General features: G+C 51.3%; 1 protein-coding gene across 2 annotated transcripts in view; it reads left to right on the forward strand.

Moving 5' to 3' along the window:
* The window catches only part of ALDH18A1 (aldehyde dehydrogenase 18 family member A1), a 70,865-nt gene extending 50,400 nt beyond the window's left edge, over positions 1-20,465 (forward strand). For both annotated transcript variants that reach the window (XM_077258359.1, XM_077258360.1), the window contains exons 17-18: positions 8,242-8,337; positions 19,600-20,465. In XM_077258359.1, coding sequence (XP_077114474.1) covers positions 8,242-8,337; positions 19,600-19,781 — 278 coding nt within the window. In that variant the 3' untranslated portion in view covers positions 19,782-20,465. The remainder of the gene's footprint in view (positions 1-8,241; positions 8,338-19,599) is intronic.

Consider the following 20,465-nt stretch of genomic DNA (forward strand, 5'->3'; position numbering starts at 1 on the left):
GTCTTCTGGCATCATTGTTTGGCTGGCTGCGCCTCTGCGGCCGCCCTGACCCACACAACGCCCCTCGGTGTCTTATTTATTGGGACTGCGAGGGTGTGATTGATGGGCAGGATCAGTGCATCAGTTCGCCTGTCCCTCCTCTCCTTCCGCCTTCTTCGGACTGTGCGGCTTCATGGCCGTGGCATGCGATAAGGGATCAGATGACGCCGCACAGTCTGAAGCGGGTGTAAGGACCCGCGTGTGAGAGGCGAACATATGTGCTGCGCCAGGCCCTGAATCCCAGCCCCGCAGTGTTTTAACAATGTTAAGACACTGCGGGGCTGGGATTCATGGTGATCGCGAACCGCAACGGCCGACATTAAATGATGTCAGAAGATGGGCAGCGCTAACGGCGCTAGGCCAGGGGATAACACGACAGCGCAGACTCCTGTACAGCAAATAACAACGCTCAGGAGGCTGCACCCAGCACCAAGGTGGGATTCTTGACATCTGTGCTGCGTCTCATTACAAAGGGAACTCTCGCCTCCATTACACAGTTTGACTGTATAAAGGGCTAAATGTTATACGTGTTCCATTCAGCGTGTGCAAGGAGAAAAATTACAAGAGCAACCTTTGACTTGCGCAGCACTACTGCTGCATAAGCTGTGGCTCTTCTACTTTGTAACCCCTGAGGGGGGGTTAAAGGTGACTTTTGAAATCGGTTCAATTAGGCTTCGGCCTACACTCTGCTCCACCTGCAGAGCCCGGGCTCCAACAACGCTAGTTGCTGTCCGGAAGTGCTGGCTGCACAGAGCCAAACACCTCGCCAATGTGTCAGTGGGGTCCAGCACCGCCAGCTGTTCCCCTGCTGTGTAGCCGGCAACGTGTCCTGCAAAAGCCACGCAGACACAACACACCCAAAGCTGCCGCCTGTGCAGGCTTCGGCCTACACTCCCCTCCCCCTGCTCCTCCTCCTCCTGCTCCTCCTCCTGCTGTCCCTGGGCTCTAACACACCGCCAGTTTTTGCCCAGATGTGCTAGCTGCACAGAGAAAAACACCAGCCAATGTGTCAGTGGGGTCCAGCACCGCCAGCTGTTCCCCTGCTGTGCAGCCGGCAACGTGTCCTGCAAAAGCCACGCAGACACAAGAACTGAAATTGAAGGGAACCTGTCCCCCCTCCCCCAGGCGTTTTTACGTTATCCAGCCACCTTGTACAGCGGTAATGCTGCATGTGTGCAAGGTGGCTCATAAACGTATTCTCCTCGCACATGTGGAACTGAAAACACGTCTGAAATGTGTCCTCTGTGTGACCATTTAACCGTCCCGGGGGTGTGACTTTCCTTTGTAATGACACGCTGCAACCCCCTTGGTAGCGCTGCCCGTCTTCTGGCATCATTGTTTGGCTGGCTGCGCCTCTGCGGCCGCCCTGACCCACACAACGCCCCTCGGTGTCTTATTTATTGGGACTGCGAGGGTGTGATTGATGGGCAGGATCAGTGCATCAGTTCGCCTGTCCCTCCTCTCCTTCCGCCTTCTTCGGACTGTGCGGCTTCATGGCCGTGGCATGCGATAAGGGATCAGATGACGCCGCACAGTCTGAAGCGGGTGTAAGGACCCGCGTGTGAGAGGCGAACATATGTGCTGCGCCAGGCCCTGAATCCCAGCCCCGCAGTGTTTTAACAATGTTAAGACACTGCGGGGCTGGGATTCATGGTGATCGCGAACCGCAACGGCCGACATTAAATGATGTCAGAAGATGGGCAGCGCTAACGGCGCTAGGCCAGGGGATAACACGACAGCGCAGACTCCTGTACAGCAAATAACAACGCTCAGGAGGCTGCACCCAGCACCAAGGTGGGATTCTTGACATCTGTGCTGCGTCTCATTACAAAGGGAACTCTCGCCTCCATTACACAGTTTGACTGTATAAAGGGCTAAATGTTATACGTGTTCCATTCAGCGTGTGCAAGGAGAAAAATTACAAGAGCAACCTTTGACTTGCGCAGCACTACTGCTGCATAAGCTGTGGCTCTTCTACTTTGTAACCCCTGAGGGGGGGTTAAAGGTGACTTTTGAAATCGGTTCAATTAGGCTTCGGCCTACACTCTGCTCCACCTGCAGAGCCCGGGCTCCAACAACGCTAGTTGCTGTCCGGAAGTGCTGGCTGCACAGAGCCAAACACCTCGCCAATGTGTCAGTGGGGTCCAGCACCGCCAGCTGTTCCCCTGCTGTGTAGCCGGCAACGTGTCCTGCAAAAGCCACGCAGACACAACACACCCAAAGCTGCCGCCTGTGCAGGCTTCGGCCTACACTCCCCTCCCCCTGCTCCTCCTCCTCCTGCTCCTCCTCCTGCTGTCCCTGGGCTCTAACACACCGCCAGTTTTTGCCCAGATGTGCTAGCTGCACAGAGAAAAACACCAGCCAATGTGTCAGTGGGGTCCAGCACCGCCAGCTGTTCCCCTGCTGTGCAGCCGGCAACGTGTCCTGCAAAAGCCACGCAGACACAAGAACTGAAATTGAAGGGAACCTGTCCCCCCTCCCCCAGGCGTTTTTACGTTATCCAGCCACCTTGTACAGCGGTAATGCTGCATGTGTGCAAGGTGGCTCATAAACGTATTCTCCTCGCACATGTGGAACTGAAAACACGTCTGAAATGTGTCCTCTGTGTGACCATTTAACCGTCCCGGGGGTGTGACTTTCCTTTGTAATGACACGCTGCAACCCCCTTGGTAGCGCTGCCCGTCTTCTGGCATCATTGTTTGGCTGGCTGCGCCTCTGCGGCCGCCCTGACCCACACAACGCCCCTCGGTGTCTTATTTATTGGGACTGCGAGGGTGTGATTGATGGGCAGGATCAGTGCATCAGTTCGCCTGTCCCTCCTCTCCTTCCGCCTTCTTCGGACTGTGCGGCTTCATGGCCGTGGCATGCGATAAGGGATCAGATGACGCCGCACAGTCTGAAGCGGGTGTAAGGACCCGCGTGTGAGAGGCGAACATATGTGCTGCGCCAGGCCCTGAATCCCAGCCCCGCAGTGTTTTAACAATGTTAAGACACTGCGGGGCTGGGATTCATGGTGATCGCGAACCGCAACGGCCGACATTAAATGATGTCAGAAGATGGGCAGCGCTAACGGCGCTAGGCCAGGGGATAACACGACAGCGCAGACTCCTGTACAGCAAATAACAACGCTCAGGAGGCTGCACCCAGCACCAAGGTGGGATTCTTGACATCTGTGCTGCGTCTCATTACAAAGGGAACTCTCGCCTCCATTACACAGTTTGACTGTATAAAGGGCTAAATGTTATACGTGTTCCATTCAGCGTGTGCAAGGAGAAAAATTACAAGAGCAACCTTTGACTTGCGCAGCACTACTGCTGCATAAGCTGTGGCTCTTCTACTTTGTAACCCCTGAGGGGGGGTTAAAGGTGACTTTTGAAATCGGTTCAATTAGGCTTCGGCCTACACTCTGCTCCACCTGCAGAGCCCGGGCTCCAACAACGCTAGTTGCTGTCCGGAAGTGCTGGCTGCACAGAGCCAAACACCTCGCCAATGTGTCAGTGGGGTCCAGCACCGCCAGCTGTTCCCCTGCTGTGTAGCCGGCAACGTGTCCTGCAAAAGCCACGCAGACACAACACACCCAAAGCTGCCGCCTGTGCAGGCTTCGGCCTACACTCCCCTCCCCCTGCTCCTCCTCCTCCTGCTCCTCCTCCTGCTGTCCCTGGGCTCTAACACACCGCCAGTTTTTGCCCAGATGTGCTAGCTGCACAGAGAAAAACACCAGCCAATGTGTCAGTGGGGTCCAGCACCGCCAGCTGTTCCCCTGCTGTGCAGCCGGCAACGTGTCCTGCAAAAGCCACGCAGACACAAGAACTGAAATTGAAGGGAACCTGTCCCCCCTCCCCCAGGCGTTTTTACGTTATCCAGCCACCTTGTACAGCGGTAATGCTGCATGTGTGCAAGGTGGCTCATAAACGTATTCTCCTCGCACATGTGGAACTGAAAACACGTCTGAAATGTGTCCTCTGTGTGACCATTTAACCGTCCCGGGGGTGTGACTTTCCTTTGTAATGACACGCTGCAACCCCCTTGGTAGCGCTGCCCGTCTTCTGGCATCATTGTTTGGCTGGCTGCGCCTCTGCGGCCGCCCTGACCCACACAACGCCCCTCGGTGTCTTATTTATTGGGACTGCGAGGGTGTGATTGATGGGCAGGATCAGTGCATCAGTTCGCCTGTCCCTCCTCTCCTTCCGCCTTCTTCGGACTGTGCGGCTTCATGGCCGTGGCATGCGATAAGGGATCAGATGACGCCGCACAGTCTGAAGCGGGTGTAAGGACCCGCGTGTGAGAGGCGAACATATGTGCTGCGCCAGGCCCTGAATCCCAGCCCCGCAGTGTTTTAACAATGTTAAGACACTGCGGGGCTGGGATTCATGGTGATCGCGAACCGCAACGGCCGACATTAAATGATGTCAGAAGATGGGCAGCGCTAACGGCGCTAGGCCAGGGGATAACACGACAGCGCAGACTCCTGTACAGCAAATAACAACGCTCAGGAGGCTGCACCCAGCACCAAGGTGGGATTCTTGACATCTGTGCTGCGTCTCATTACAAAGGGAACTCTCGCCTCCATTACACAGTTTGACTGTATAAAGGGCTAAATGTTATACGTGTTCCATTCAGCGTGTGCAAGGAGAAAAATTACAAGAGCAACCTTTGACTTGCGCAGCACTACTGCTGCATAAGCTGTGGCTCTTCTACTTTGTAACCCCTGAGGGGGGGTTAAAGGTGACTTTTGAAATCGGTTCAATTAGGCTTCGGCCTACACTCTGCTCCACCTGCAGAGCCCGGGCTCCAACAACGCTAGTTGCTGTCCGGAAGTGCTGGCTGCACAGAGCCAAACACCTCGCCAATGTGTCAGTGGGGTCCAGCACCGCCAGCTGTTCCCCTGCTGTGTAGCCGGCAACGTGTCCTGCAAAAGCCACGCAGACACAACACACCCAAAGCTGCCGCCTGTGCAGGCTTCGGCCTACACTCCCCTCCCCCTGCTCCTCCTCCTCCTGCTCCTCCTCCTGCTGTCCCTGGGCTCTAACACACCGCCAGTTTTTGCCCAGATGTGCTAGCTGCACAGAGAAAAACACCAGCCAATGTGTCAGTGGGGTCCAGCACCGCCAGCTGTTCCCCTGCTGTGCAGCCGGCAACGTGTCCTGCAAAAGCCACGCAGACACAAGAACTGAAATTGAAGGGAACCTGTCCCCCCTCCCCCAGGCGTTTTTACGTTATCCAGCCACCTTGTACAGCGGTAATGCTGCATGTGTGCAAGGTGGCTCATAAACGTATTCTCCTCGCACATGTGGAACTGAAAACACGTCTGAAATGTGTCCTCTGTGTGACCATTTAACCGTCCCGGGGGTGTGACTTTCCTTTGTAATGACACGCTGCAACCCCCTTGGTAGCGCTGCCCGTCTTCTGGCATCATTGTTTGGCTGGCTGCGCCTCTGCGGCCGCCCTGACCCACACAACGCCCCTCGGTGTCTTATTTATTGGGACTGCGAGGGTGTGATTGATGGGCAGGATCAGTGCATCAGTTCGCCTGTCCCTCCTCTCCTTCCGCCTTCTTCGGACTGTGCGGCTTCATGGCCGTGGCATGCGATAAGGGATCAGATGACGCCGCACAGTCTGAAGCGGGTGTAAGGACCCGCGTGTGAGAGGCGAACATATGTGCTGCGCCAGGCCCTGAATCCCAGCCCCGCAGTGTTTTAACAATGTTAAGACACTGCGGGGCTGGGATTCATGGTGATCGCGAACCGCAACGGCCGACATTAAATGATGTCAGAAGATGGGCAGCGCTAACGGCGCTAGGCCAGGGGATAACACGACAGCGCAGACTCCTGTACAGCAAATAACAACGCTCAGGAGGCTGCACCCAGCACCAAGGTGGGATTCTTGACATCTGTGCTGCGTCTCATTACAAAGGGAACTCTCGCCTCCATTACACAGTTTGACTGTATAAAGGGCTAAATGTTATACGTGTTCCATTCAGCGTGTGCAAGGAGAAAAATTACAAGAGCAACCTTTGACTTGCGCAGCACTACTGCTGCATAAGCTGTGGCTCTTCTACTTTCTAACCCCTGAGGGGGGGTTAAAGGTTACCTTTGAAATTGGTTCAAGTAGGCTTCGGCCTACACTCTGCTCCCCCTGCAGAGCCCGGGCTACAACACCGCTCGTTGCTGTCCGGAAGTGCTGGCTGCACAGAGCCAAACACCTCGCCAATGTGTCAGTGGGGTCCAGCACCGCCAGCTGTTCCCCTGCTGTGTAGCCGGCAACGTGTCCTGCGACCGCCACGCAGACACAACACACCCAAAGCTGCCGCCAGTGCAGGCTTCGGCCTACACTCCCCTCCCCCTGCTCCTGCTCCTCCTCCTTCTCCTGCTGTCCCTGGGCTCTAACACACCGCCAGTTGGGGCCCAGATGTGCTAGCTGCACAGAGAAAAACACCAGCCAATGTGTCAGTGGGGTTCAGCACCGCCAGCTGTTCCCCTGCTGTGCAGCCGGCATCGTGTCCTGCAAAAGCCACGCAGACACTTGCTCTTGTACCTTCTGCTCCCCATCCTGGTTCCAGTACCGTCAGCTGGTTCCGGGCAGAGCCTTTGGCTTAGGTGCCTCCCTTTGGTATCCGAGTTCCACCAACGTCAGGTGGTCCTTGGTAGTGCTTTCAGGCACGGGTACCTCCTGCTTAGTAACCGGGTTCCAGTAACGTCAGCTGGTCCTCGGTAGTTCCATTGGCTCTTGGACCTTCGGCTACCCATCCGGGTTCCAGCACCGTCAGCTGGTTCTCGGCAGTGTCTTTTGCTCTTGTACCTTCTGCTCCCCATCCTGGTTCCAGTACCGTCAGCTGGTTCCGGGCAGAGCCTTTGGCTTAGGTGCCTCCCTCTGGGTATCTGAGTTCCACCAACGTCAGGTGGTCCTTGGTAGTGCTTTCAGCACGGGTACCTCCTGCTTAGTAACCGGGTTCCAGTAACGTCAGCTGGTCCTCGGTCGTTCCATTGGCTCTTGGACCTTCGGGTAGCCATCTGAGCTCCAGTTCCATCAGCTGGTTCTCGGCATTCTCTCAGCCTTCTTGTACCTTCTGCTGCATTTCCAAGTTCAAGAGACTAAACACGATGACCCGGAAGACCACCCCTAAGATGACGACGACACCAGAGACGACAACCACCGTGATGACGACGACCCTGGAGACGATGACCCTGAAGACCACCCCGATGACGACGACCCCGGAGACCACCCCGATGACGACGACCCCGGAGACGACGACCCTGGAGACGACGACGACCTGGAAGACCGAGAAGCAGAAGAACAAGAGGCTGCAGAACAAAGAGCAGAAGGACATTAAGCATAACACAAAATATCAGAGCAAAAAATATTATGTAAATTATAAGCAGAAGAAGACTAAGCAGTGTATGGGGGTGAGTCCGTTCCTCCTCGTGGTGCCCCTGGATAAAGCCTGATGCTGCAGGCCAAACTGAACGCGGACAAATGTAACTGTTTTGTGACAGGCAGAACGGAAGGTGTAATCTTCAAACTTTTATAGATAACAACTACGGGAATGCCTGTCACAAATAAGAATATGATGAAGAAGTAGAATATGATGAAGATAATAGTAAAATAAAAAGAATATGAACAATGTAACCCAAAAAATAATAGGTAGAAGATGAAGAAGAAGATGAAGAAGGTGAAGAAGTTGATGTCAAAGAAGCTGATGATGAGGATAATGAAGAAGAAAGCGTGGGAGAAGTAAAAAAGAAGGTGAAGGGCGTGGAAGTAGTGAAACATCAATATCTGACATAAAAAAAAAAAATAACATAGTCAAATTCTTTCTAACGCCGAACGTCATAAAAAAAAAAAAAAAATCCTGCTATTCTATTAGATTGGGCTAAACCTCTGTGCCTTTAATGTCTCCGCCACGTCCCCCAATACATCCTACATTATTCTTAGTTGTTTTCCTTCATGTAGAATGAACCTACAAGTGTATAAAGGGTTTATTTTAATTCCGATATTTTCGTCCCATTGACTTGCATTGGGATCGGGTATCGGTATCGGATTGGATTCCGATACTGTGACGGTATCGGCCGATACTTTCCGATTCCGATACTTTCCGATATCGGAAAGTATCGCTCAACACTAATGGTGAGTCTTCTGCCCTGTTCTATCGCATTGGCCTCATTTGATTTGAGGATCAGCGATCTCTATCATTCCACATTACAGGAGCGACAGCAGAATATTTCCTTCAGCATGTAGACAGCGCCTGCGTATTCTGGAACAGCAGCACTAGGTTTTCAGACGGCTACCGCTTTGGACTGGGTAGGTTTCATTTCTCAAAATCTTTGTTTATCAGTTATATAGTTGTTGTGTAAGGCCTCTTTCACACTTCAGTTGTTTGGCGTCAGTCTAAAACAGTGATTTTCCTCAAAAAACGGATCCGTCATTTTTTGTGACGGATCCGTTATTTTCCCCATAGACTTGCATTAGCGACGGATTGTGACGGATGGTCGTCCGTTCCATCCGTCATGCGACGGATCCGTCAAAATTTGGCGGACGTCATCTAGACATTGACGGTCATTGCAACGTTTTTTGTCTGCGTTGAAATGGCGGATCGCGACGGATCCGTCGCGTCCGTCATTTTATAGAATGGGCGCCTATGGTTCACCTCGGAATTACAGGAATTCCTTCAGTTTAATGAGAACTCAGCCTCTAGTCTGGTGGTGTGGGAGACTCTGAAGGCATACTTGCGTGGTATGTTTATTCGCGAGATTTCAAAGATTAAGTCTAGTTCAAGACAAAAATCTAAACTTGTACTTCAGGAGTTGGAGGCTGCAGAGGGGGCTTTCTCAATGCAGGTCACCCCTAACACACAGAGGAGACTTAGGGATGCTCAGTCACGAGTGACCAAAATGACTCTAGAGGCGGCCGCGCAGAAACGTATGTTCCAATCAACCCAATTCTTTGAAAGTGCAGAGAGTGTGGGGCACCTACTCTCGGTTATAACGTCAGCACAAAAAGGGTCCTCGTTCATACCTGGGCTCAGTGGTGGGGATGGGACACTTATTACGGATTCACCGGGAATTCTAAGGATTTTGAGGGCCTTTTACACTAACTTGTATTCCTCTCATTTTGGGGCTTCCACGGAAGAGCTTGCGGACTTTTTAGAAGCCGCCAGGCTCCCGCAACTTTCTGATGCGGATAGAGCTTTGTTAGATGAACCTTTGGGTTTAGATGAGCTTGAAGAGGCTCTGAACACTATTTCTAATAACAAATCACCGGGGGTGGATGGCATACCAGTGGAGGTCTATAAAAAATATAAGTCGGTTCTACTCCCAATATTATTGACTACACTTAATGATAGCCTCGGGCTTGGGGTCCTTCCGCCTTCTATGCGGGAAGCTATTATTACTGTCTTACCAAAAAAAGATAGGGATCCTACTCTCCCGGCCTCGTATAGACCAATTTCCCTTCTGACAGTAGATATTAAGCTATTAGCAAAGGTGTTGGCCATTCGTCTTTCAAAAGTCGTGGAATCTCTAATACACTCGGATCAGACGGGATTCATGCCTCATAAGTCAACGGCCCTAAATGTTAGAAGACTATATCTCAATATGCAAGTGGGGGCAGACAATGTGGGGAGGAGGGCAGTTCTGTCCCTTGATGCCGCTAAGGCGTTTGACAGCGTGGAATGGAAATACCTGTTTGCTACGCTTCAGTGCATGGGTTTTGGTCCAGGCTTTATTGGTTGGATTAAGCTTTTGTACTCAGAACCGTCAGCAAGAATACGAGCAAATGGACTGCTGTCTGAGTCCTTCAATCTGTATAGGGGTACGAGGCAAGGTTGTCCTCTGTCTCCGCTGCTTTTCGCCCTGGCGGTGGAGCCTTTGGCTTCAAGGATAAGGCTTAGCCCAGAAATTGAAGGGTTTAGATACGGGACATTAGAGGAGAAAGTGGCTCTCTACGCCGATGACATTCTCCTGTTTTTGGCTGACTCTGACGAATCGCTCAATGGCGTAATGTCACTTTTTGCTGCGTTTGGGGCTATATCGGGTTTGGCCATAAATTGGGAAAAGTCTGCTATTTTACCATTAGACCCAACTGTGGTTAGAGCTCCACAGGTGCCAGTAGTGTCATGTTTTAAATACCTGGGTATTAATATATCAAACAACATATTAGCTTATGAACACTTAAATCTTTCCCCACTTGTGGCTAGGATTAAACAGAAGATTAAGGCCTGGGCTAAGTTACATTTGTCAATAGTTGGGAGAGTGAACCTGTTGAAAATGGTGATTATGCCTCAGCTTTTATATGTTCTTCATAACTCCCCAATTTGGCTTCCCCAAAATAGGTTCTTTAAAATTAATGCACTGTTTAGGGAACTTATATGGTTGAAAAAGGGTGCGAGAATTAAGTTAGAGCACTTACAAAGGAGTAAGGAGGAAGGAGGGTTGGCATTGCCTAACCCTTGGCTATATTTTTTATCTTCCCAGTGTCAACATCTGGCAAGTAGAGTGGAGGACACATCTGTGGAAATAGGGGGAGGTCGAGGGATTCTTCAGTTTCTCGGGGGTCGGGGTCCCCTATTGTCTAAGTTAGAGGCAAATAAATTTAAACCGTGGGTGTCTAAATTTCCGACGGTAATGCTTATGGTCAAAGTGTGGGGTAAAATTAAAAGTTTAAGGGGAATTACTGGGTTCACAAGGTATACCCCTATATGGGATAATCCATATCTGCCGCAATTGAGGACACTGAAGGGGTTTGCGCAATGGCGACGAGTGGGTATCTGGTGGCTCTCACAGCTGATAGATGGGGGTGTCTTTAAATCATTTGAGGACTTACGAAGGGAGTTCTCACTTCAGCATTCTATGTTTTATCAGTATTTACAAGTAAGACACGCTTATATAATGCAGACTCATATACACCCTATTATTATACATCATGATACTGTTATTAATAGGCTCGGTTTACAGGCATCTACAAGGGGACTAATTTCATTCGTGTACGGGGAGCTCCTCTCGAGGGCGCTATTAGGTCACCCGATGACTGCATTGGCGAAATGGGAACATCAAGTGGGGGGGATTTCGGTAGATCAATGGGAGTCAATAATGCAAATGATCCCTAAGTTGTCTCTCAGTGAGCCTAACCGTCTGTCTCAACTATATATCCTTTATAGGGTTTATAGGACTCCTAAGTGGCTGTTTGATTTAGGTCTAAGGCCAAATTCAAAATGTCCCAAGTGTACGCTCGATAATGCAGATATCCTACATATGTTCTGGACGTGTCCCTGTATACAAATATTCTGGATTATGGTTCTCAACTTAATATATATGGCCACAGAGCAGGATATTCCCAGAGATCCTATTGTCTGTGTGCTTGGATATGTTGAGGAGGCGGGAGGAGATGATCATTCACAAATAGCTGTTGCCAGAATGCTTTTTACTGCTAGAAAATTAATAGCATATCACTGGATCTCAGATAAAGTTCCCACGAGGAAGGAGTATGTAAATAAGCTAAACCTCATACTATGCAGAGAGAAGGCCATTTATCTTAAACGGGGTAGACCGGCAGTGTTTGAGAAAATTTGGGCAGGATGGTTGAATGTTCCAGGCTTACCGTCTGTAAGTTTATTCTCGTGATACCATGTTTATATCACCCTGAAAGTGATTTAGTTGTACTCCATGACTGGTGCCTTGGGATATGTGCCTTATCTATGTCTGTATTTTTCTTGTGATATATTTTATCATTGGACCAGGGTTGGGGGGGGGGGGGGGAGTTGTTGGGAATGGGAAAAGACTGTGGGGTATTTTGGAAAAAATTCTGTTATGTTCTGAAAACTTTAATAAAAAATATCTGATTTAAAAAAAAGAATGGGCGCCTATGGGCGACGGATCCGTCGCGACCGTCATTTCGACGGATCCGTTGCCCCAATCCGTTTTTTCAATTGCGCATGCTCCAAAAAGTATATACAACCCCCGAGTAACGGATCCGTCAAAAAAACGGATCCGTTACATCCGTTTTCTCAACAATTGTGACGGATCCGTCGATCCGTCACTTTGTCGGAAGTGACTGACGCCAAACGACTGAAGTGTGAAAGAAGCCTAAGTCCTACCCATACTTACCAATCCTGTTACAAGCCTGAGTCGTCGGAAGATTGTTAAAGGTGGGTGTAATGACATCACTGCATACAATGCTGTGACATCATAGGGTCTACCGGCCCTGAGCTACTTCTAGAGCAGGCCAAAGTGTGAATGATGGAGACTTTGACGCCCTGCACTGCAAAGTGACGCTTCAAAGGGCTTGGGTATGAAGAAAATTTCATTTAAAGGCTATGGAACCATTTTTGATATCGAAATAATTATTTTTATATAAGTTTCATTCTGCAATCTTTACTCCTTCATTCATGTTCACACCCCTGACATGATGATTAAACCCTGATCAACGTTTCAGATTTTTCTTTTGTGGGACTGTCCTTCCCGGTAATATAGGCTGGATGCATAATGGATAATCTTTCCGAATAGCTTCTATCCTGCAAATTCCTTTTTATGTACAGTACTTTTCTATAACCTGTTTTCTCCATCGTCACATTGGGGGACACAGGACCATGGGTGTTATGCTGCTGTCACTAGGAGGCTGACACTAAGCTGAGACAAAAAAAGGTTAGCTCTTCCCCTGCAGTATACACCCTCATGCTGGCTTCCAGAGACCCAGTTCAAGCTTAGTGTCCGTAGGAGGCACACTGGAATTTTTTCTCTAAAACCTTTTCTATTTCCGGACGAAGGGGGCGACGGATTCTTTCATGTTCCGATCTCCCCCGAACCAACAACAGGCGAGCACGGGAGTTTCACCTCTCCGTACCCTCTCCTGCGACGTGGGATGCCACTGCCTGAGCTGATTCTAGGGGCGACGGGCCCCTTCAAGGGTCCGATCTCCCCCCCACTTTACAGACGAGCACTGAAGTATCACCTCCAGTACCCTCTTCTGCAGCCAGGCTCGATTGCCGGACATATGCCCTGCCCACCAGGTTTCACCCTCGGCTGTTCAGAGGCATCTCATCTTGTGGCGTCCGTGCAGCCCCCACTGCATCACCACTGATTATGCGGCTGATGAATGGTGGTCTCCACTCCCCTTTTTCAGGGGATGGTGGCTAGAGGCTCCCCAATCCCTGCACCGTCCTTATAAGGCTACGTTCACATTTGCGGTCCTCGCCGCAGCGTCGGGCGCCGCAGCGGCGCCGCATGCGTCATGCGCCCCTATATTTAACATGGGGGCGCATGGACATGCGGCGCACTTGCGTTTTGCGCCGCATGCGTCGCTGCGGCGCCCGCGTCGGTGCGCAGAGGACGCAGCAAGTTGCATTTTTGCTGCGTCCAAATTCAATGAAAAAAACGACGCATGCGGCGCAAAACGCAGCGTTGTGCATGCGTTTTGCTGCGTTTTTATTTGCGTTGTGCGTTGCGGCGCCGACGCTGCGGCGCACAACGCAAATGTGAACGTAGCCTAACCCCGGGCACAGCTCACCTGGATCTGTGGGCAGCACTCCCAGCGCTTCTCTATTGGGGTAAGTGCCTCGGGGGGGGCAAGGGGGGGTCGCCCGCGGCGGTCGGAGGGCTCCCTTTTAGCAGTGGTACATTCTTCCCCGGGTCCCATAGCCTCCGGCGCGCAGCCGCGTCGCGCCGGGCCGAAGCCGCAAATTTAGTCCCCGGCTTCGGCCTAGCTCGGCCGCTCTTCTGATAGGCTCCGTCCCTTTTTTCGCATCATCGGCGGCGCCGCCCCCTGGTCCTGGCGCTTCTCGCTCTCTGCGAGACTTCCTACTTTTACTCTCGGTGGCCATCTTGGATCTTCTCCTGCACGCTGCAGCTCCAGATCTTCCTGCCGCAGCTTCTCTACGTGCAGCGCTGCGAACACTGACCTCCAACTCCACCGCTCTTCCTCTCTCCTTGGTGGGACACAGGACCTCGGGTAAGGAGACCACGTCAGGTCCTCCCCAGCAGCGCCGCCCTCACTTCCTTATCTTAGACCCTGCAATCTGTTACACTAGGGTACACCATGTCCCAGACAAGGTCTAAAACCTCTAAGGTGCCAGGCTCCACTTCCATGGCCTCAGATTTCCCCCCTCTGCTCAACCTGCGATGCCCCAAGTGCCCAGGAGCCCGCCACCGACTCAGGTGTATCTAGTCCCCCCGCGTGGGTCGTCTCCCTGTCTCAGTCTGTGGATTTTTTAGCCAATGCTATCAAATCCATTCAGCACCCTCCTGGGGAGTGGGGCAATCCTTTTCTCGGATTAAGAGATCCCTCCGTAGCAGGGGAATCGTCGGCCAGCAGGGGCCGCTCTCTCCAGAAAGAGGCACGGTCATCCAGAAAACGGATCCGCTCTACCTCTCCGGAGCACTCACCACGCCACTCAGCTTCTGGCGGCTCCGCCTCTCGCTCACCCTCGTTAGGGGGTCGTAGCGTTCACGACTCTGAATATGAGTCTGATGTATCCTTTGACCCGGATGCTCCTGAGTTTAGATCTACAGTTGACTCCCTCATTGAGGCGGTCATTCACGCCCTTAAAGTGGACGATAACCCTAATCCTGCTCCGGAACATTCAGTTTCCTTTACTAGAAACAAGCGTTCCCATAAGATGTTTGCCTCTCACCCAGATTTTCTGGATATTGTCAAGCGACACAGGGAGCGCCCGGATAAGCGTTTCACAGGTAAAAAGTCCCTGGAATCGAAATATCCTTTTCCCGCAGATCTGGATAAAGACTGGACGGAATCCCCTTTGGTAGATCCTCCGGTTTCGCGCCTAGCGTCCAAAACCCTCTTGTCCGTTCCTAATGGCGCCTCAATTAAAAATCCCACAGAGCGCCAGCTAGATTCCCTAGCTCGCTCAGTGTACGAAGCCTCAGGATCTTCCTTTTCTCCTTCCTTTGCCGCGGCTTGGGTGGCCAAGGCAATGGTTTCCTGGGCAGATGCCCTAGCAAAATCTGTTCACGAACAGGACCTTCCCTCTGAGATGGCGGACCTCGCCAGACAAATTGCCATGGCCGGTGATTACGTAATGTACGCTTCTCTCGATGCAGCAAACTGTGCAGCATCGGCAGCTTCTAATGCCATCACCATCAGAAGGGCTATTTGGCTCAGAGAGTGGCGCGCAGATTCCTCCTCAAAAAAGTCGCTCATTTCTCTCCCTTTTCAGAGAGGGGGCGTCTTTTTGGAGAAAAACTAGACCAGCTTATCTCCGACGCTACAGGGGGAAAGAGAAAGTTCCTTCCCCAACAGAGGCCCAAGACTGCTTTCCAGCGTCAACCATATTTTCGCTTTCGGCCCTTTCGTAGCAGTCCAGCCTGGTCCAATCCTGCCGCCCCTCCCAGATTGGACCGATCCACTCGCTCAGACAGAGACGTTCGTCCCTCTTTTAGGCCAAACCCGTCCTGGCGAGGAAAGCCTAGGCAGCCCAGAACCAGAGGGTCCAGGATTCCCTTCGCAATGACTCGCGAACTTGTCCAGGCGACACCTCCAAGGTATGCGGACGCCTACTTCTTTTTCAGCAAGTCTGGCTCTCCGTCATACACGACGAATGGGTCAGGGATCTGGTGTCGTCTGGCTACAAAATAGAGTTCTCCGCCTCCCCCCCAGCTCGGTTTTTTCCCTCTCGCCTCCCCAGTTCGGGTGCCCAGTCTCGCGCGCTTCTTTGCGCCATTCATTCCCTCCGCCAGTGTGGGGTCATTGTTCCGGAACACGAGAGGTTCAGAGGTTTTTACTCAAACCTCTTCGTCGTCCCAAAAAAGGACGGGACAGTGCGTCCCATTTTAGACCTGAAGCTCCTGAACAAGTGCGTAAAGGTACGGCACTTCAGGATGGAATCTCTCCGGTCGGTCATCGCCTCAATGGAGAGGGGGGAATTCCTGGCATCAATAGATATCAAGGATGCCTATCTCCATATTCCAATATTCCCGCCTCATCAAAGGTTCCTCCGTTTTGCCATCCTGGACGACCATTTCCAATTCACAGCCTTACCCTTCGGTCTTGCCACGGCGCCCAGGGTTTTCACGAAGGTCATGGCGGCCGTCATGGCAATTCTTCACTCTCGCGGAGTGGTCGTGTTGCCTTACTTAGACGACCTCCTTATAAAGGGTCCGTCTTTTCAGGCCTGCGAGGCAAGCGTCCAGATTACCTTGGATTCGCTTTCGCGCCTGGGCTGGTTGATCAACTGGGAGAAGTCCTCCCCCGTTCCTGCCCGTCGGATCTCCTTTTTGGGAATGATCCTGGACACCTCAAGGGGTCTGGTCTTACTCCCTCGGTCCAAGGCCCGAGAGCTTCAGCTTGGAGTTCGGACGCTCTGCCATCCTCGTCCCGAACCATTCGCTTCGCCATGAGGATCCTGGGCAAAATGGTAGCCGCGATGGAAGCGGTCCCTTTCGCCCAACTCCATCTTCGCCCCTTGCAACAGGCTCTATTGGACAACTGGGACAGGAGTCCCTTATCACTCGACCGTCCATGTCCTTTATCTCTGCGGACCAGACAAGCCCTGTTATGGTGGACCCTGGGTGCCTCTCTCCTCCAGGGGAAATCCTTTCTCCCGATCCGATGGTTTGTGGTAACCACCGACGCCAGTCTTCTCGGCTGGGGTGCGGTGTTTCTTCACCACTCTGCCCAGGGTCGCTGGACTCTTCGGGAGTCGAGGCTCCCTATAAACATTCTGGAGATTCGGGCAATCAGGCTCGCCCTGATTCGTTTTCACCCCCTGCTCGCGGGTCGCTCGATCCGAATCCAATCGGACAATATCACAGCGGTGGCTTACATAAACCACCAGGGGGTACCCGCAGCAGGGCGGCGATGCAGGAAGTCTCACACATCCTTCGTTGGGCCGAAGCCAACCATTCCACCATTTCCGCGGTGCACATTCCAGGCGTCGAAAACTGGGCGGCGGACTTTCTAAGCCGTCAGGGCCTTGCCTCGGGGGAGTGGGAACTTCATCCGGAAGTGTTTCGGCAGATCTGCCTTCGCTGGGGGACCCCGGACGTGGATCTGATGGCGTCCAGGTTGAACGCCAAGGTTCTCAATTTCATTGCACGTTCCCGGGACCCCCTTGCCATCGGCGTGGACGCGCTGATATCCCCGTGGCATCAGTTCCGACTGCCCTATGTGTTTCCTCCTCTTCCCTTACTGCCGAAGGTAATCCGGAAGATCAAGACGGAGGGGGTTCCGGTCATCCTGGTCGCACCGGATTGGCCTCATCGCGCTTGGTACGCGGAGCTCGTTCAGCTCGTAGCTGACGTTCCCTGGCGCTTACCAGACCGCCCAAATCTTCTTCTTCAGGGGCCGATCTGCCACCAGAACTCAAGGGCCCTACGTTTAACGGCGTGGCTGTTGAAACCTGGATTCTAACTCGAGCCGGTTTCTCTCAGCAGGTCATTCCCACCTTGTTAAGCGCTCGCAAGTCGTCTTCTGCTTCTATCTATCATCGCACCTGGAAAACTTTCTTCTTGTGGTGCAGGCTCCGAGGTCGCCCTCCCCTCGTATTCTCTATTCCTGGCATCTTGGATTTTCTTCAGTCCGGTTTGGACTCCGGCTTGGCTCTGAGTTCCCTCAAAGGTCAGATTTCAGCGTTATCTGTGTTATTCCAACGTAGGATCGCTGCCAACCTTCAAGTTAAAACTTTCATTCAGGGGGTCTCACATGTCGTACCCCCCTACAGAATGCCGTTGGAGACCTGGGATCTCAACTTGGTTCTGGGGGTTCTTCAGGAACCTCCTTTTGAGCCTCTTCAGGACATCCCGCTTACAGTCCTATCCTGGAAGGTTGCCTTCCTTGTGGCCGTAACGTCTATCAGACGGGTCTCAGAATTGGCCGCTTTATCCTGCCGAGCTCCTTTTCTTGCTTTCCACCAGGACAAGGTAGTCCTTCGTCCATCTCCGGATTTTCTCCCTAAGGTGGTGTCCTCTTTTCACCTTAACGAGGGCATCATTCTTCCCTCTTTTTGTCCGCAGCCAAAACATAGGGTTGAAAAAGCCCTTCATACTCTGGACATCGTACGGGCCCTTCGGAGGTACATTTCCAGAACGTCTCCTTTCAGAAAATCAGACTCCCTTTTCACAGAAAGGGTTTGGCTGCGTCTAAAGCCACGATAGCCAGATGGATTCGTTCGGCTATCCAAAAATCCTATCGAGTCAGGGGCAGACCTATCCCGGCGGGGATTAGAGCTCACTCCACTCGGTCGATGGGTGCTTCCTGGGCCATCCGGCACCAGGCTACGGCGGAGCAGGTTTGCAAGGCCGCAACGTGGTCCAGCCTGCATACCTTCACAAGGCACTACAATGTCCACATCCATTCCTCTGCGGACGCGGCTCTTGGCAGACGTGTTCTACAAGCAGCCGTCGCGCATTTGTAAATCAGATGGTACACGGAGTTGTTTGGTTGTATTGTTTCCCACCCAGGGACTGCTTTGGGATGTCCCATGGTCCTGTGTCCCCCAATGTGGCGATGGAGAAATAGGGATTTTTGTGTGTACTCACCGTAAAATCCTTTTCTCCGAGCCACTCATTGGGGGACACAGCACCCACCCTGTTAGCCTGTTAGGCTCTTTACCGTTTTCAGTTTTATGACTTTCTTTGACATGTTGTACTCTACTGTTACTTGGTACTTTGTTGTTATTCTCCTACTGCTTTTGCACTGAACTGGGTCTCTGGAAGCCAGCATGAGGGTGTATACTGCAGGGGAGGAGCTAACCTTTTTTGTCTCAGCTTAGTGTCAGCCTCCTAGTGACAGCAGCATTACACCCATGGTCCTGTGTCCCCCAATGAGTGGCTCGGAGAAAAGGATTTTACGGTGAGTACACACAAAAATCCCTATTTCTCTGCCCACTCCAAGATACTTTCTCCCCTCTCCACTGCATATCTGTGTACAAGCTCCTGACCCTCCTTGCCGCTATCTCTAAGGGCAGGTGCACACTGCCATCAATTCATCCGAGAGAATCGAGCTGATTATTCAAATGACACTGATCAGATTGTGAGCATAGTGTGATCAGATTCTCTCGGACAAGAAGACGGAGAACAACATTTCTTTATCTTCTACATTGTGTGCGGAAAGCGGACTGCACTCAGATGTCATCATCCGAGTGCAGTCCAATGATTTCCACGCACTCATTGACTTGCATGGCGTGACGGAAAATACGATGGTGTGAGTGAGCCCTTACACTGAGGGCAAGGAGGGGGAGCTCAGAGAGAGGTCAGAATCACAAGCTGTTTGCTAAAGGACTTGACACTCTATAGCAGCAAAATGGCAGCCAATTTTAAGTTAAGACTATTTACAAAGTTTCTTAACTTTTGTATTTAGGAAGCAAATTAGCAATGAAAAAAAATCCTGTGCAAAGGTGTTCAAATCCTGTAATGTATTTGGTAATTAAAGCGCATAGAAGTTTTCTTAATTGTTTTTGATAGAATTATGATAATGTCTGTTTCCCTGTAATGTGAACTTAGTCTTTGAGCCTATAACTTTCCTGGGATCACGTGTTTGCATAGGACATTATCGAGATTATTTTTAGTCTGCCCCTTTTAAAGGCTCCATAAATATATTCTTCCTCTACGATCCTAGGGGCGGAAGTTGGCATCAGCACAGCCCGGATCCATGCACGAGGACCGGTGGGCATAGAGGGACTGCTTACCACCAAGTGGTTACTTCGGGGAGAGAATCACGTGGTCTCCGACTTCTCCGAGCAAGGAAGTATGAAGTATCTACACGAGAACATTCCTGTCCCACAGAGGACCAGCAGCTAAAATCCAGGCTGACCACGGCCAGTACAGACCTCATCTAGTGTCAGGGATCATCAAGCAGTCACTATGCTGATAGGCAAAGGCTGTAACATTAAGAAACTATGCACTTCAATCAAATAACCGAAACCCTAGAAAAACTTCCAAAAACCTTGATAAATGCACTGAACGTGCATCAGCACTTGTGCCCCGCTGCCCATGGTCTTGGGTTCACTTAGCTTTTAATTCTGCACAGTAATGATATTGATTAATGATGTAGCACTTCTAGTACGGTTCCTGCAGGACTCGCCCTGTAGAGCTCCTGATGATGAGATTTTACCATAATGGACGCCCAGAAAGATATAAGCTTGATATTTTATTTTGTATGTCTCCGAACTACAATGGTTTCAGACTGACTTGGCTGATTTAATATAATATATGTGAGGGCCGGCAAAAGTAATACGGAGGGGTGAGCTATCCTAGACTAGATTCCTTGCAGTGCTTTATGGTCGAGTCTTTTCAGGGCATCTGAAAATCAAGTTTCGTTATTTTCAATTTCTAAGATATTTTTGGTACCTTTTTTTTTTTTTTTTTTTTTTTTTTTTAAATTTCTAACTTTGTACAGTCAATTCTTTGTGACCGAATGGTTGAGACGTGAAATTATGAAATGTTCAATTCCACTTAATAAATTTTGTCTAAAACTTCATGAAA

Source organism: Ranitomeya variabilis, chromosome 4 (genome assembly GCF_051348905.1).
Source record: "Ranitomeya variabilis isolate aRanVar5 chromosome 4, aRanVar5.hap1, whole genome shotgun sequence".
Taxonomy (NCBI): domain Eukaryota; kingdom Metazoa; phylum Chordata; class Amphibia; order Anura; family Dendrobatidae; genus Ranitomeya; species Ranitomeya variabilis.